The 15,536-nt window shown below is 31.2% G+C and overlaps 1 protein-coding gene across 3 annotated transcripts in view; it reads left to right on the top strand.

Moving 5' to 3' along the window:
* The window catches only part of LOC143226052 (kidney mitochondrial carrier protein 1-like), a 56,204-nt gene that overhangs the window by 36,891 nt on the left and 3,777 nt on the right, over positions 1-15,536 (top strand). For all 3 annotated transcript variants that reach the window (XM_076456468.1, XM_076456470.1, XM_076456469.1), the window contains exons 5-9: positions 8,149-8,234; positions 9,024-9,122; positions 9,697-9,821; positions 13,282-13,342; positions 14,592-14,687. In XM_076456468.1, the coding sequence (XP_076312583.1) occupies positions 8,149-8,234; positions 9,024-9,122; positions 9,697-9,821; positions 13,282-13,342; positions 14,592-14,687 (467 nt within the window). The remainder of the gene's footprint in view (positions 1-8,148; positions 8,235-9,023; positions 9,123-9,696; positions 9,822-13,281; positions 13,343-14,591; positions 14,688-15,536) is intronic.

Raw genomic sequence — 15,536 nt, 5'->3', positions numbered from 1 at the left:
GATTCCTTGACGTGACATATGAGTAAAATAGTCTGCAGAATAAGTAGGAAGAAAAAAAGTTAGATATTTCTACTGAGGAGCACAAATGGAAGATATAACTGACACAGCAAGAGATATAATAAAGGAGGCTAGCGTAGATGCAATTTTTGTGGTGCACATAGGGGCAAATGATGTATGGAAAGGAAGGTCACAGAAGCTAATTAATAAATATGTGGAGTTGATAAAAGCTTTTAAAGATAACTTACTTGTTTAGAATTAAGCACAAAACTACACAATGGGCTGTCTGTGCTCTGCCCACCATGGATATCAAAAACCTGCATTTTAGCAGTGTGAATCCATAAACATACTGCTGTGCCACTGGGAAGGCTTCAAAGATAAAGGCCATAAATTAATTGTGTGTCAGGGATACTGCCAAGAATTAATTGTAGAGGTGAAATTTTGAGTAGGTCATTAATGCTAAATACTAGGTTGAAATTAATGTGTAAAGATGAGCAGGTTAACTGATTGGACTTATGAGATCACTTCAGTTGGAGGAGAAAACCTTTGGAATGGATGGTTTACACTTAACTAGGAAAGGGTCTGGCACTTTTGTAATGGCTGTTAACTCAGTTTTAAGAGTGGAATTCTAAACTCTGAGCCATTGCTCCTTTTGGCTTTCATATCCAGGTGCAGTTGGATGAATTGGGTCTGTTCTTGGTAATATTGCCATATCCATTGATCAGCCCATTCCACCATGGCTTCTTACAGTCCCCAATTGTGACCTATCTTTAAGTCATCTTAGAAAAGCAGACACTCCTGATTGGAAATACTGTTTGCTATTTGCTGAACATCTTTCAAACCATTCTTTCATTCCTCTTTATACAGATGGTTTGAAATCAGGTGACTGTATGGGCTCTGTCATAATTTGTTGTGGTTCGGTGGTTGTTTGCAGAATCCCCTCTATAGCTTCTGTGTTTACTGCTAAACTGTATACCATTTCTCTTGCCTTGGATGACATTGAAGCTAAGCAGTACTCAAACTGCACTATTTATATTGACTTGCTTAGTTTTCCACTGGCCATGGAATCGTTTCACATAAGTTCATACCCTGCTCTTGCCGATATTCTAAACCAACTGGCCCATTTTTTTAACATTACTTCTATCCAGTTTTTCTAGATAACTGGCCACATTGGTCTTTGCAGGAATGAGCTCGCCAACCCTACAACTAAGTCTATCTGCTCTGGCACTATCACTGCTGTGCCTGTCTCATACATGAACTATGTATTCAAGGCTCAGCTTCGTGCCAACTGTAAGTTGACTTGGATTGAGTTATGTGAAAACAAACTTTTCCAAATAAAACTCTATATTGGACTTTGGTCATCTTGCTTCCGTAAGGATCGGAAAGAGGAAGTTGTTCTAACTAGACTATGCATTGGTCTCAGTTTTTTTATTCATCATTTTCTTTTATCTGGAACTGATGCACCAGTGTGTAGTTTGTGTAACATTCAGTTCACAATAAGCCACATTTTACTTTCTTGTCGTTGTTACGACTCTCAACGATGGCACCATTTTAAATATGTTTTGTCCCAAGGTTTGTCCATAACGTTAGACAGGGTTATTGATGATGGTGACACTGTCCACCTTGGTAATGTTTTTAGTTTTTTAAAGGCCATTAATCCATTTAATTCCATTTAAGTTTTTAATTTATACATTACATCTTTTTTAATGTGGCTCTCTTTTAAAAATCACAGTTCATCTAGTTCGATTTGAAATTAGAAACTGGCCGTAACATTAAATAACTCAACCAGGACTGGGAAGGCCAACTTCAGGTGACTAACACTGCTGTTTGAACTACCCATTAATCGTCCTAGCAAGTTATTATTATAATTTTGCTACATGTCTTTTAAAATCTTTTTATTACTTTCTTTTTTGAAAATGGCCATGAAGTCAAATAACTCGGAGCCAGGACTGGAAAGGCCAACTTCAGGTGACTGATAGTGGTTTTTATACTTACCTGTTAGTCTTCCTGGCTGGTTATGATAATTACTGTTATGCTACAGAAAGTCCTTTACAACTTCTATTACTGTAGTTTTTCTCTTACCGTTGTAGACTTGGTGTAAACATTGGTTTTATGCTATTTATGTCTTTCTTTTTTAAAATTTTTGTTTTACCTTAATTTCCTTTTATGAATTTTACTAAATTAAAAGTTGTTTGGCACAGATAGCCTTGCTGCTTTGTGTCATAAAACACTAAATCAACCAACCAACCAACCAATATAAACTCTGACCAGATAGTGGGGGAGGGCAAAGATAAACTAAATATAACAAAACTGAGATATAAATGAAAGTTTAGCATAGGTAAGTAGTATAAAAATAGTTATAAGAATAAACTTAATTATTACTGTTGTAATGTTAGAAGTATACTGTATAAAATAGATGACTTGAGGGTACTGGTAGAATAGAAGATTTTGATATAATTAGAACAACTGAAACATGGTTAAATGCAGATTATTTTGATGACAGAAATTTTTTTTTTAAATTCAAGGTGTTTTATTATGTTATTTAATAAGGACAGAGTAGTAAAGAGAGGGGAGGAATGGCTCTTTATATGAAGTGTGAGCTACATCCTGTTTAATTTGATAATATTAAGGATAGTAGCAAGGAGATTGAATCCATTTGGGTTTCTGTTAGTGGATAATGAGGGAAGAAACTCTTAGTAAGAATTTACATATGTCCACCAGATGAAACTGATGAAATTAGTGATAAACTTTGGAGTGAGATTAAGATTTCAGCTGTTTATGAAGTCAAAATTATAGGTGATTTTAATTTCAGACAAATTGATTGGGAAATGCTAGAGTCAAACCTTGAAGAAGAAAGATTCCTGGAAACTGTTCAAGAGGTATTTTTTTACCAGTTGGTTAGGGAATCTATTAGAAATAATGCTATTTTAGATTTATGGTTAATGTCTAATACAGAAATAGTTAAAAGGGTGGAAATTGGGGAACACTTAGGTACAAATGGTCATTACGTTATTAGATTTGATATTTTGCTGCAAATGGAAACCAGGAATAATTATATTTTGATTCCAACTTTCAAAGAAGTAAATTTTGAAGGGATGCAACAAGAGTTATCTGTTATGAATTGGGCAGATGAGTTGTTTAAAGACAATGAGCAAATATGGACAAGTTCTTCTTTAAAAATATTTCAATATTCAAAACAAATATATTCGTAGGAAAGGAAAAGGGTATCTGTAAGTAAACAAAAAAAAAACAGGTTGGCTCACAAAGATCACACATTTATGAAATTTAAGTTGACTGGTATTATAGAAGATTTCACAAAGTGTCATATAAAAGGCTTAAATAAATTTATTTCTATAGATGTGGGGGATGAGTTAACTAATTGAGTAATGAGTGCTGGTTAGAAGAAAGCAGAGGGTTGTTATAAATAGTGCTCAGTCAAACTGGATTATTGTTGCAAGCTGTGTACTTTGGATCTCAGTCTTAAGACCTTTGCTCTTTTTAATATACATTAATGACATAGATGAAAGAATGGTCAACAAATTACTTAATTTGCTGATGATATCAAGGTCTTAAGTGTTGCTAGCTGTGAAGAGGATGCTGCTGCTATAGAGGAGTTAGATCATTTATTTAATTGGGCAAATAAATGGCAGATGGGATTTAATTATGATAAATGCAAGATATTGCATGTGGGTTATTATAATTGGAATTATAAGTATAATTTGGATGGGAATAATATTAAGAGTGTCATGAAAGAAAAGGATTTTGGTGTAATGGTTAATAAGTTTTGTAAGCCATTGGAGCAGTGTGCTGTTGTTAGTGGTAGGGCAAATAGGATTTAAAGTTGTATCTTCAGGCACTGCTTGTCATCATACATTTTCTTTTGTTTGTTTTTTCATAAGATGTATTTTGCATAGTTTTAACCTTTCATTAGACCTTTCTTTCCTTAATTTTCTTGGTTATATGAAAGAGTAGTACTAAGTTTTTAAACTTATAACTCATTCAAATTATCTTCAATATGATTTCCTTCTAATTGAATTTCTACTTTTGGAATACATATTCCACTGCCTGTTTCTGTTACTTAGTGTAACATAGAAGTTTTGTCTGGCATTCTTTAAGATCATTATTAGACCTATTCACCATTGCCATATCTGGTTCATTTTTTACAAATAAAAAATGAAAAAATAAAAAATTATATCTTGTACAGAAATGGAACACCATATTTTTGATTATGTATTCATGTTTCCATGTTTTTGGTATTTCCCAAGCTGTTTAATTCTTCCTTACAAGAATAATCTAATACTGTATTGACAACTGAAGATACTCTGATGATCAGTGATTTTATTGCCATTGTGCACTACATGGTTATTTCCATTCTGATTCAAGATCACTTGCTTCTGTTACTTTAGCCTGATCCTGTTCCATCTTTTGAGTGTTCTACCACAGTTGTTTCCAAAGCTGCTTTTGCTACTTATTTTCTTTGCAGACATAAATTAGGTAGTCTCACTTGCACACTTTACTACTTGGATTTCACAGAGTCTCTTTTGTTGTTTTTTTTTCGTTAGTAATTTTTATTCCTGGACCTTGCATTTTCTTGTTTCATGAACCAGCTTCATTTGAATCTTTTCATTCTGTTTAGGGATCTCCTCTTTATTATTATTTTTTTATCCTCTTTCTGCTCATTTCCATGTTTTACTTTACTTCTTTGTTGATTCTCGTGTTTCATCTTCATTTGGATGCTATCCACTGAGACTTAGCTTTACTGAAGCAACCTTAACATACCTTTTTTTCCATCTTTCCCTTGGTTTTCTTACTCCTATACAAAATGTTTTAACTTACAGCCATAGCTATACTATATATTCATGTTCAGCTGGTTACCTGTGAGGTAATGACTGGTTGAACATTAAATTATTTCCACATTAGTGACACTTTAGCACTAACCAAAATAATTTTTAATACTCTCATTTGCTCTTCATCCTTGTTATTAAGCAAAGGCTCCAGATGAGTGCATTGTCCCACCAAGTGTTGCCTTAGTAGGCTACCCCCTACCTTAGTGTCACACACTGAGGTTTCCCTTTCTGATGTTGTTTTTTGAAGAGGAGTTTTTTTGTAATATCATTCTATGTGCTGTCTCCATTGTTACCTTACTAGGCTACCAACTGCCTCAGTGTCACACACTGAGGTTTCTCTTTCTGATGTTATTTTTGAAGAGGAGTTCATCTTTTTATGCACTGTCTCCAGTGTGGGATTTTAGTAGTGCAGAGAGGTCAATATAATTTTTGAAGTTAACACTTTCCTCACCTGAAAATTTCAGATAAATGCTCATCTCTCTACATCACCTCTCCACCTTTCCTCTCAACTTAAAGTGCATTTTGTGTGCCTTGTCAAAAACACTAGTAGTTGTGGGGTTCACTGTTCATGGTGGATATGTTTCTCTCCGATTGGTGAAGAACTATATTTTAATCATAATTACATCATAAGCTAGCACAATACATATTTATGTGTAGAAATTGGAGCTTTCTTAAGGTTAAGAAAATTTAAAAGTATTTGCTTTTAAATACAAAATACCACAACAAAAAATAAATTATAACAGAAACCCGAGTTTTCCGCCCTAGTTAACTGTTATGATATTTTAGGAAAAATAGAACCAAGGAGTCAGATACTGGGCATTTAGTGAGTAAAGAATGCTTATATGTGATTATTAACAGGTGTTGCTGCTAATATCGGTAAAGCACCCAAAAAGTAGCATTCAATATGTTTATAAACTTGAATGAAAAAAAAGAGAAATTTATAATCAACATTTTGGTAACATGTTACCCCATGCATGCGTCTGATATATGTATTGTTTGTTAAAATATGTTGTTTGAATGTTAATGTCAAATTTGTATTCTGCTGTGTATATTGTTTTCAAAAATAATAGTGCAGTGTGATATCAAATACCATCTTATTGCTTATTACAGATTACATTTGTCTCTGAGTTAAACAGAAATGTTTACATATATGCTGTTGATACCATGGTGGGACACCCTATTGAGTATGGATCTTGGAGCAAATATTACTGAGTTTTAATACCTACCTCAATTACCGTTTTGAAATCATCACTAGATTGATGATATAGTGCTTTTATATGCTGCCTGTAAATTTGCCATTCATGGCTCGTAAACAAATATAAAGTGTTCGATATTTCACTCATATAGACTTACTGTTTCATATCTTTATAAGCTTTGTGTTGCATATTTTTAAGCTTTTACTTTATCATTTTCATCTCGCTGCTGTATTGTAAGGGAAATATTTTGTGAATTTTGCTGTTGTCCTCCCAGTGATTTTTACCTTTCTATGAATTTGTTTTATTTATTTTAAATTACTATTATTAATATGGTGTCTAGCTTTTCCCATATGTTATGATTTTGAATAGCATGTAATAAACTCTTCTAATAATTATCTATTCTATAGCTCAGACTGATAACTTCCTTTGAGGATCTGATATGATCTATTTCATAACATTAAGATATATCTAGTTTTGATTTATTGTAGCTTAAGACTTGTTGGCCTGAGTAGTATAGAAATGTTCATTATTTTGTGCTAATCGTCTCAAATCTGCTATCAAAATTAGTGTTTTGTCTCCATCTTTTGAGCATTGTTCTATTTCTGTCACATCATCATTTACTTAATTAGTGTTTGTTGGTTGAATTTTCTTAAAGTTGTGTTATTGAAGCAACCATGTTTACTATTTTTTTATCCAATTCAATGCTTCATTTCTCTGCTTTGTCATGCTGTAGTCTTCTCTATTTCTTGTTATATAAATCAGGTTTTTGCCCATTTTTTTGCTGATTAAATCTATAAATGTCATTTACAACAAGTATATATACTATGTTTCTTAACACCTAATTTGATTTCTGAGTGCAGTTCCAGTTTTTGTTTCATAGAGTTATTCCATCTGATATGAAAGATATTTAATCTCTCAATTTCATCCCCAATATACTTGTTTCTTAAAAATATGAAAATTATAGTGAGAAGGTAAATTCTTGTAAGGTTGACTGAGAAATAAACTCCACATAATTTTTTGGTATTTACGTTTTGGTATTTTTGACTGTTTTCCAACTAGGCCATCATAAGATATACAGATAAACAAAAACATATGAAGTTGAAATGTGCTGTTTATTTCTTATATCAGTGAGCAAGTGTAAATGATGTAAAAGTTACTTTTCCTATTAAGCTTCTCCTATGTGAAATGTATAAAATTTTATTGACCTATTACTAGAACAAAATATTTGCATCTCTTACTTGCAGAAGTTTTATACAAACAGAGAGTTGGAAATGTACATATAATAAATAATACCACCATTATTTCTTGGAACTCTAACCTGCTGGTATCTTAGTGATCATAGTGAAAACATCAAGTATCTTATATTATGATTTCAAAGTAAAAAAATAAAGTTTCAAATTGTACTATTTTAGATTAGAGAAAGAACATTTTCTTAAGCATTAAAACGGATATAAAAAGCATTGAATAATTAAGGCTGTTATCCTTAAAAGAAGTGGATAAAGGATAGATTACTTGGGCAGTATTTATGTATCTTTGAAGTCATTATACTTTAGTAAATATATATAAGTGGAACCATCATTTTATTTCATGTGTGATAAAGGAAGGAAGTTAAAAACAAACAGAAATCTGGTAGAGTTTTGCAGTACAGGTTACATTGTTAATACTTCAAACATACAGAGCATGGGGAAAAAGAATGATGTATTTTTGCATTGTATTTTTTATGGTTTTTATTTCAAACACATTTTAGACATTACAGTAACATATGTTTATGGTGAAAATGAAAATTTATAATGACCTTTCACCAAATTACATGCTTAAAAATTTCAGAATAATTCAGTATAAAGCAAAGACTATAAACATTTTCTACATACTTTTTACAGTGTATTTCTGTGGATTATAATTATTCATGTTTCATTATAATAATCAATCACAAATTCACTAGAATATACTATTTGACCTTAAAATATTTCAGAGCTTCATTGTTTGTGACAACACAAGTGTTTCATACTCTTTGTATGTGTGATAACTGCAAATAGGAGTTTATTCTGATATTGTATCACAATTATATTTGTGTTGGAAGTACAAAACATAATTATTCTTTATTCTAGATGAGACGTTACTGAAGAATGTTGTATGTGGAGTTATTGCTGGAGTTATATCATCATCTATTGCCAACCCTACTGATGTTTTAAAGGTTTTTTCAGATTTTTGTGTTGATTTGTTGAACAGTTTATTGATGATCCGAGTGTCTGACAAATATGTACTTATAAAAGAAACAGGTTGATGATAAACAGCAGAACTATGGCAGCAACAACAAACATTTGACATGTGTACAGTAACAAACCTTTAATTCCTGAACGTTTTGAGATGTACATATTCCATCTTCAGAACACTATGTTGAACAGGGTAAAATATTAGGTACACAAATTTATAAAGCTCAAACATTTTTTAAAGAATAATTAAAATACAGAATGAAGTAAATTACAAGAAAGACAAGCAATGCAACAACTGTAACAACAGTGTTTGTTCCTCTTATAGCTAAGCCACATTGGGTTATATGCTGAGTCCACCGAAGGGAATCAAACCCCTGTTTTTAGGGTTGTAAATCCTTAGACTTACAGCTGTACCAGTGAGGGACATAACAATAGTGTAAAAGTATTCAGAACAGACTTAATTGTAGTGAGGCTGTGTTGTTATTTAAAATTGGGAGTTCATTTATAATAAATGAACTTTCTTTAATTTAAAGTTCAACACTGAAAAGGGTTATATCTTTATTCAAGCATTGTGTTGAATTTTTCTTAGAAAGTATGATAGTAGTAATTTTGCCTAATAGTTCAGACTGTCAATGCCCATAAAGGTAATTTAGTCTTTTCTTTATCCAGAGCTGTATGATAAGACAGTATGAAGTTAACTGTGTTGATATTGAAAGATATCTTTGTTCTGACATGTAACAAACATTTATATTCTTTCTACTAACTTTTAGGTGCGAATGCAGGCTCAACACCATCAATATGCTAAAAAAGGAATGTTTAATTGCTTCGTGAATATCTACAAAAATGAAGGCATCAGAGGCCTCTGGAAAGTGAGTTATGTTAACTTTTTTTTCAGTGTTAAAGCTGTCATATTTTCTTAATTTCTTGACCAATCATTTGTTATAGAATTTCTTGAAAAGTGGTATGATTTTACTCTGTAATAAGCACTCATTTTACTAGAGGAAAGCATTATTAAAATTAACCTTCATTCATGTTATGCTAATAAAATTTTAAACTTTTTCTGTTAATTGATAAATTTTCTATTTTAATTATGCCCCCACTGCTTTGTAAAGCAGAACAAGTCGTATCAGTTTGCCTGCCCTTCTCAATCTTGTGGACAGATACCTCAAGATTAAATGGATGAATATTAATGAAACGTATATAACAGGTACTACATACCAAAATCTACATATGACTAACTTTTTAAGGTCATGAATTAAAGATCAGAGACGAGCAAATAGATGAGCTTTAAATGTGAAGTACAACATTAGTGGGAGCATAGGTGTTTTTTAAATGCAGTTTGTACTTGTCATTTATTGATTATCCTTTGAACTTCAAATGACATTTACTGTAAGACAAAGGTATTTCTAACAAAATCAAAATATATTTCATTTTTTCTTTTAGGGAGTGGGGCCAACTGCCCAAAGAGCAGCCATTGTGGTTGGTGTAGAACTTCCTGTTTATGACATTACTAAGAAAAACCTTATTTTGTCAGGACTTTTGGCAGATAATGTTATCACACACTTCATGTATGTACAAATATTTATTGTTTTTCAAGATCCAAACTCAGGCTTTTGTTTGAGCTTGTATGTTTAGATCTCATAGATATGACTACCATGTGTAATTTATAATGTGTTGGAGTAAAGGACATTCTGCAGTAACTAGAGCTCTTTATTCACATAAAACATCACTTAGGGCTCCATTCTCATAAGGTCTAAGTAGAATACTTTGTGTTTCATCACATTTTTAATTAAATACCAATGTTTGTGATCAGAGTACTTATACAATTATCATAACAAAGGATTCTCTATATTACAGAATCATTGTAATAGTTATTTCACAATAAGCTTGACTCCAAGTGTATATTAGAAGTTGTAAAATGATTTACTTCTTGTTCAACTAGTCAGAAACAGTTGTTGGCTGAGCTAAAACTCAAATGCCTGCTCATTATAAATATGTAGGCTTGTTGACTACCAAACTCAATGTGTTCTGTTGAAATGCTGTTGTATTTTGTGATAAACAGTTAATGCCCAAGAGGAAACAGTATTTTAAATTTGGAACTAAAAGAAAACCCCAATTTCATTTTGTAATTTATCAGGCTGTTGCATATGTCATGTTTTTAAAGGAAAATGTTAAACAAGTATGTCTTTTTATTGTTTAGTTTATTTAACCAAAATAAGCCCCTTTAGATTCACTACACTTCTACCAACAAGTTGCAAATTTATAAATGCCATTTTTAAAGAATTGAGCCCAGCATGGCCAGCAAATTAAGGTGCTTGGCTGAAGATTATGTGGTTTGAATCCCTGTCACACTAAACATGCTTGCTCTTTCAGCTGTGGGGGTATTTTTTGTAATGTGATGGTCAATCCCACTATTTGCTGGTAAAAGAGTAGCCCAAGAGGTGGCAGTGGGTGGTGATGACTAGCTCTCTTCCCTTTTGTGTTACACTGCTAAATTAGGGGTGGCTAGCACAGATAGCCCTCTTGTAGCTTTGGCAAAATTAAAAAACAAACTTTAAAGAATTGAACATCCTATGATACAATGAAATTTTCAAATGCACTTTCAATTAACCTTTGATTTGCAAACACTTTCTCCTTTAAAAACAAGTCCATTTGTTTTAAAAAGTGATAGTTTGTAGGTGAATTTGGTAGATGAGGTAAATGTTCATACTGAAGTTCATTTATTTTTTGGACAGTAGCATGTGAGAAATGGGGTTGAGCATTGTCATGAGGCAGTATGGGTCAATGGCTATTGACTATTGCTGGATGTTCTTGTGACAACTTTTCATGCATAATTCAAGTTCACAACAATTTATCTCTGCTGTGATTGTTTCTTCTAGGTTTAAGAATGAATAATGGATCACACGTACTGATGATCACCAAACACTGACTGTAAACTTCTTAGGACGAAAAGCTGGATTTGGCATAAATTTTGGTGCTTCTTCATAGTCAAAGATCATCACTGAATGTCATAAAGAACCCATTTTTGATCACAGGCGACAGTTCAATGAGGAAACGGGTAGATTTTGTTGAGAGTAAGAAATGGGGAACAAATATCAATTCTTTTTGTTTGATGGTTTTCAGTCAGTTCATGAAGTACCAATTTATTGAACTTTTAACATTAGCAATTGCTTCAAGATATCGGAAAACTGTTGAATAATGAATGTTAAGTTTGTAAGCAAGTTCTCTTGTGGTTTTTCAAGTGTCTAATTCAACTAAGAGCTTCAGTTCTTCCTCATTAGTGGTTGTCTGAGAGCAGCTCTGAGGTTCATTTTCAAGGCTTGTGTCACCAGAAGGAAATCTCTTAAACCAATGTTATGCTTGTGTGCTCATTAGCTAGGCCATCACCAAATGCATGATTAATATTATGAGCTGCTGTTGCTACATTGTAACTAAGCTTGAACTCTTATAAGAAAATTACATGACTATCAGTTTTATCCATGGTGACAAAAATCAGTATAAATATGATTTAGTTTCTGAAGTAAGAAAATAAAGTTTAAATGAACCAGACAATATACTATATTCTAACAAATTTATGATAATACTTTTTTTTAGACATTAAAAATTGAGTTTAAAGTTTTCATGTGAGAAAACCAACATTTCACATGCAACAGTCTGATAACAGATATAAGGAAAATTGAGTATGTTATATAACCTTGTTTAGAAGTGCTCTGCCTAAAGAATATGCATGCTGACAGTAGGCCAGTAGTATAGTTTCAAATACATGTCTGTTTAATGAGAGTTTTCAACAGGTAATGTGTACATATTTCATTTAAGATTGCAAACAACGATGCCTACACTTAGATATGTGGGTGAGCAACACAGCTACTAAATTTTCTGTAGTAATGTACTTGGTTGTACTTGTAAATTCATGCAAGCCACATTAAAGGTGTATGAAATGCATACTTCTGTAATTATATAATATCCTGTGCTAATTTTGGGTGATCATTTCATAGTTATTAGTATACCCTGCATTCTCTGAATTACACTAACCTGCAATGGTACTATACATTATGGATTAGAGAAATTCAAATACTGCAGAGTATACTAAAAATTTAGAGGATTGATTGATACTACACAGTATAAGTCATGAAGCAATATAATGAGTGAGCCATAGCATCAATTTGCACTAAGTCTTTCTATATTTTTAAAGGCTTTTTAGTTTTACCTATGTTGTAATGGTGGTGAACACCTTGAACAGTTGCAATTTTGATCTTTTAAAAAGGTTTGTGTATTACTTATACTTTCCTTCTTTGAGTGGTTTGCTATCTCTACCATATAGTGTATAATTACAAGACTGTTTATCTATATATCCCTGATCTCTACATGTAGATTTACAAACTCAGGCAAAGGTAGTTATACATTTATAGTGCATGTTGGAAATAGAAAAAATATATGTATACAGATAGATAGATGATACATTAAAACCTTTTTAATTTGAATTATTTACACACAAATAAGTAAATTTATTTGTGATTTCTGCTTAAGCTTTATTATAATTGTATTTTTCACCTCATCTGAAATGAACTTTGAATTTAGTTGGAGTCATGTCCATAAAAATAAAATGGTTTCTATGTAATAATGTTTTGTTTCCCGTCTTAAAACTGCATAGCTTTCTGAAGTAAAGAGAATCAGTATAGAAATATTTATATTGATACAAAAGACAGTTTTTATTGACTGATAGGGAAAAAAATTAAAAATGACATTCTGCTAGGATCCTACACATGCTGCTTTGAGTAATGGATCTTTACAAATTTATCTATTTAGGATCATTACTTAGTTAAGTGTCAGTCACAATGCATCAAATTTTGTATGTTCTTTTGGCTTCCTTTTTTCTAAAGTAAAAAAAAAATGAATAAAAGAATGAATGACTATCAATGAATAGTGCAGATGTTGTTATAAATATGCATAAGATTTTGACATAGAATTGTGTAGATGTGTTTTTTATCAGTGAAAAGTATCAATAAGGCCTGTAATTTGTTTTTATAGATCTAGTTTTATAGCTGGAGTTACAGGAGCCATTGCATCTACTCCAATTGATGTGGTTAGGGTAAGCTATTCTTCATTAAATTAAGCCAAGGATCAGTGCAAAATAGTGAGACTAAATTAGATAAATTGTATTGTGTTCCTGGGAAAGTGTGAAAAATCAAAATTATAAATATTTGATGAAAGTGTAGTGGAAATTGTTTGTTGTGTATAAACATTTTTGGTTTTGAAAGAATAATACTTTTTGTAGAATGGTCAGTCAGTTTTTAAAATTCTTTTCAGTTTTATGCTTATTTAAGAAAAGGTGCATTAATTATTTGTTTTTAAGATTTCAAGAATTTTTAAAAATAAAATATATGTGCAAACCATAAATATGTAACATGCTAATAAAACACTAAAAGAGGTTACATACCTTGCTGTTTTTTTGTGTATGTGTAATTTTTAATGTAGGTGGATATTACTTACATAACTGAAATAAAAATCCAGGATTTATGGCAACAATTTTATGACTGTGAATAAAATATTAACATTATGTAGAATAAAATTACATTAACAGCCTCACAATTTTCTCTTTCAAAAATGTTAATTTTCCAATAACAATACAAATATCACACAAGTTCCATTAGATGTACCACTTTCTTATTGTGTTATTCAAATCATAAAGGTCAGTTACTGTTGTGTAAATTTTATAATTACAAAAGCCTACAAAGTGACTTTTTATTATTTGTCGTATTACACACCAATAAATTTAATGTGTACCGAATAATTTTTGTTTTATAGATAGAAAAGCATGCTTGCCATTTCAGACTTGGAGGCATTGTAATTTGACAGTCAATTTCACTGTTGTTGATTAAAAATTAGTCCAAGAGTTGTTGTTGGTTGTTGTTGGCTAACTACATTCCCTCTTGTGTATCACTGCTAAATTAGACTGTAGCACAGATAGCCCTCTTGTAGCTTTGCTTGGAATTAAAAAAAAAGCCTATTACATTATCACACAGTGTCTTTCTGCCTCTCTATGAGGTAACTTACAATTGTTACACAGTTACATTTGTTTTTTCATTATTGTGAACACTATAAACACCATACTTTTTCCTACAAAATAAAAAAAAGGAAGTAAAAAGGAAAAAATTATAGCAAGTTTGTCAGTTACTGATAAATGCTATCTTTGGCTACTGATTAGATAATATTTAATATTCTTTATTTTTAGTTAATAGGTAATAGAAGGTAATTCGTTACTGTAGTTTATGTGTATAATGTAATTATTGAAACTACTTTAATTGCTCAAGTGTAAATGCACAACATGTGCTTGACAGACTCGACTGATGAATCAGAGGAGACTCAAAGCAGCTGTAGTGAATGGTAGTAGAGCAGAGGTTGTGTACACAAGCTCACTGCAATGTGCAATTCAAGTAAGTATAACACTGCTCCATTAAGATTATCTGTGTGATATATGTAAAATCTTAAGTCATCGTAAACTTTTTTTAATTTAAAAATGTTTTTACTTGTGTGTTTTAAATGAATGTTTTAAGTAGGAAATCATACCACAATCACTTTTTGGTTTTATTTGTCCTTTGAAATAATTTTAAACAAATATTTGATTTTTATTTAAATTTTGCACCACAAGTTGTTCAAGTCTTTGGGGGAAAAAAATTTAAATCATTTCCAGTAATATTTGTAGTTGAACAAAATAAGTTATTTCACAATTTTATGGAACATTTGTATTTATCTTTTTAGGAATAGTTAGTCATGTGTACAGTTTAGTACAGAAAGTTGAAATTTTAGCATCTAAGAAACTCATTGAAAAGGATCTTATGTTGTTATTTATATATACATTTTGCTGATACTTTAAATGAATAAATTAAAATTAACAGTTGATCCATTCACAGTTTCAAGTATTATAAATAAACATATTTATATAACTTAAAGGTTTGAACAAATTTTTACGTATACTTCTAGATGATTTACAATATATAAGTAGTATAATTATTTAACTTTTCTTTCTAACTTTGTTGGTTTTTTTTTGTATTTTATATAAAGCTATATCATGTTACTAATACTTTTTGACTGTTGAATGTTCCTCATGACACATTTAACAAAGACATTTGGTTTATGTAACTTTCTTCTAAAAATACACATACATTTCTAGAAATAAAATTTTAGATTAAATTTTTGTTATTATTTAATACTTACAATTAATAATACAATTACCATTGCATTAGAGAGCAACATTTACAATAAACTACTTGTATAACACAGAC

Source organism: Tachypleus tridentatus, chromosome 9 (genome assembly GCF_004210375.1).
Source record: "Tachypleus tridentatus isolate NWPU-2018 chromosome 9, ASM421037v1, whole genome shotgun sequence".
NCBI classification, from domain to species: Eukaryota; Metazoa; Arthropoda; class Merostomata; order Xiphosura; family Limulidae; genus Tachypleus; species Tachypleus tridentatus.
Note: the sequence above shows the minus strand (reverse complement) of the source record. Positions and strands in the feature narration are given on the sequence as shown.